At 60.1% G+C, this 2,712-nt stretch overlaps 1 protein-coding gene across 1 annotated transcript in view; it reads right to left on the bottom strand.

Annotated features, from left to right (window-relative positions):
* The window catches only part of LOC104163232 (parathyroid hormone/parathyroid hormone-related peptide receptor-like), a 6,973-nt gene extending 6,481 nt beyond the window's left edge, over window positions 1-492 (bottom strand). Inside the window, exon 1 of the mRNA XM_009702158.1 lies at window positions 415-492. Within this exon, the coding sequence (XP_009700460.1) occupies window positions 415-492 (78 nt within the window). The remainder of the gene's footprint in view (window positions 1-414) is intronic.
* Window positions 493-2,712: the final 2,220 nt, after the last annotated feature.

Here is a 2,712-nt window from a genome sequence, read left to right as displayed (position 1 = left end):
AGGGCAGGAGTGGGGGTCCTGGGGATGCATCAGTGGGGTGGGAGCTCGGCTTTGGGGGCTGCGCCGGGTGTGCCCAGCTCTGCCCTCGCCCCATCCCTCCAGCCTCGCCTGCACTGACCGTAAATCGCCCTGCTCTTTCTGTTCCCCCGATGCCTCTGAGGCAGGGAACTCTGCCCTGGATGTGCCCAAGAAATGGAAGATCCATCATGTCCTGGTGTCTCCATGGCTCCTGGAAAGCTTTCAGTGGGAGCAGAGAGGCTTTGCCCTCCTGCCCAGCTCCTGCCCGGCAGCTCTGCGGAGCAGGGACCGTGCAGTCTAGGGGCATGCAGTCCCTGACCGGAGCGGGTTGCACAATTAGCAATATTTAAAGCCAGGAGAGGGACCGGAGGAGCCCACGGGGCCACGCAGACTTACCAGAGCCCACGCAGAGCTCAGGAGGCAGCAGCAGAGAAGAGCGGCCGTGATGCCTCCCACGGGGACGGATGCCTCCATGATCCCACCGTGTCACTCGGATGGGGACCTCAGGAACGGTGAGCTGGAGAAAGCAAAGCCTTTGCCCGGCGTGAGCTGTCTGGGCAGCCCAAATCGCTGCCAGCCCCAGGCCGCGGGTGATGGAGAGGGCTGGCGTGTTCGGCAGGACAGAGCATCTTTTCCCGGCTGCCGTCCCCGTCGAGGCGAGGTGATGACGGGGGCACAGCCCGTCCCTGGGAGCTCAGGGCTGGGGGGAGCACCCTGGGGTGAGTCCCCCGTCCCAGCGAGCACTGCCCCGCAGTGCTATAGGGATCCGCTGGCAGGCTTACCAGGCAGGGCGGTTTCTCCCCCCACCATGCCTGCTCCTATTCAGTCTCCGCGTCTCGCCTGCTTTAAGCAGCTCCTGGAGCGTGTGCAAACAATTCCCGTTCGGATGGGGCTGGCAGAGGTTTATTGGCTTAGCCCTAGGTGCTAAAATCCTCTTCATTCAAGGCAGATTCCTCTTCTCTTTTCAGAAACTTCTCTCACTGCCCGGTGGCTCATTTTTCAGCTGTCAGAGCATCCCCCCATTGCCCCCGTGCTGCTCAGTCCCCTCCAGCCCCAGACTGGTCCCAAGCAACCCAAGGACAGTGAGGAAAAATCCCGGCGACGTGGCTGGAGGTAGGGAGGCAGAGGGTGCAATCATGTGAACATCACCTCGGTACTGATGCTCCCGAGATGGGATGTCTTTCAGGCAGACGCCAGTTTAACTCTTTTCCTTCTCTCAGGGTTGGGGCATGTTTGGGGGAGATGTGCTGGGATCAGTCCCGCTCTCGACCAGGACAAGCACCCCGCTGCCTTTGTGCGTTGGCTTTGCAAAAGGACCTCGCTGCACAACTGCATTTAGTTTTCTGCGGAGCGGGGCTGATGCCTGAAGCAGGAGCAGGAGCAAGGGGGGCAGACGGACAGTCCTGGCAGCAGGGAGTTTCCACCCTGACGGGTATCTCACGCAGCCTGGGCATGAGATGAGCCAAACCGGCAGGGCCAGGGGGTCCTTGGGCATCAGGTCAGAGCTGGTCCCACCACACCTGACATCTCCCCCCCCAGAGCCGTCCCTTGTCACCTGCATCCCCTCGGGGAGGCCCCAGGGCTGTCCCCTCCTTTACGGAATCATCCAGATGCCCGGCTTGCTCCCACCACCCTGCCAGCTCAAACCCCTTGGGTCCCCCCAGCAGCCCGAGCTGGGAAAATGAGGGCACAAAGTGGGGACTCCTCATTCCCCGAGCAGGTCGTCATTAGTGGGGTGAGGTTGAAATTCAAAATCCCAGGGCCAAACCCTGGGAACTGCAGGGCTCCCAGCCCGGGACCTCTCCCCTGGCCCATGTAATCCATTGCTGCCTCCCTAAATGCCAAGATCCCGCAGAGAGCAGAGCCCCCGGAGCCTCCCGCAGGGTTTTCCCGGCAGGATGGCTCATCCTGGTCCCAACCGTGAGCCCCCATGGCTGCTTGGAGAAGGGTCAGGCTTTTGCTCATCTCCTGGGGCGAGGGAAGGCGTACCAGCCGGCTGAGAGAGCCAAGCAAATCCAAACGCCAGCGCTCGGGAGGTGCTGCTCCCTCTGATTAAATCAGACAAGAAAACAAACCTCTCGGTTGCTTTCCCCGCCACGGCAATCAGCTGTAAATCAAAGAGGCATTAGGGGCATCTTTGGCAGCTGCCCGTCTCCTCCGCACAATTTAACCACCACCCCGGACCACGGCGTGGGTGCTGACACCAGCCCGGCAGCATCGCTTTGCCGAGCGGCACCGCAGCTCCCGCGCTTGCTCATCGGGATGCTGCATGGGCACGTAGGGCGAGAGAAGGGATAAACAGTTAAATTGCAGGATTAATGTTTTTTGAAGGCTCTTCTGGGTACTGAATTCTGACCCAGAAGCTGCTGGGGAGCGAGGACGGAGTGACGGTGAGGTTACTGCGGAATCGGATGGAGGCGTGTATGGATGGGTGCTGGCTGAGGGGGAGGCAGCAACGCTCGGGGACAATTTGATTCCCCACTGCAGGCAAAATCTGACCCAGGCTCCGAGTTTGCAGTTAGCAAAACACATCGGGGCTATTTTTGCTAAATGACTTGCTATATTACAGAGAGATCTGGAAAGCAATCATTGCAAATGACACCCACCCAGCCTCATCATCCAGCCCCCTCAGCTCCCCAAATCCACGCTAGCAATCGTGAGATGACGGCAGACAGCACATTTCCCAGCAGTTTG

The sequence above is a fragment of the Cariama cristata genome, unplaced genomic scaffold, assembly GCF_000690535.1.
Source record: "Cariama cristata isolate BGI_N322 unplaced genomic scaffold, ASM69053v1 scaffold23146, whole genome shotgun sequence".
NCBI lineage: Eukaryota > Metazoa > Chordata > Aves > Cariamiformes > Cariamidae > Cariama > Cariama cristata.
Note: the sequence above shows the minus strand (reverse complement) of the source record. Positions and strands in the feature narration are given on the sequence as shown.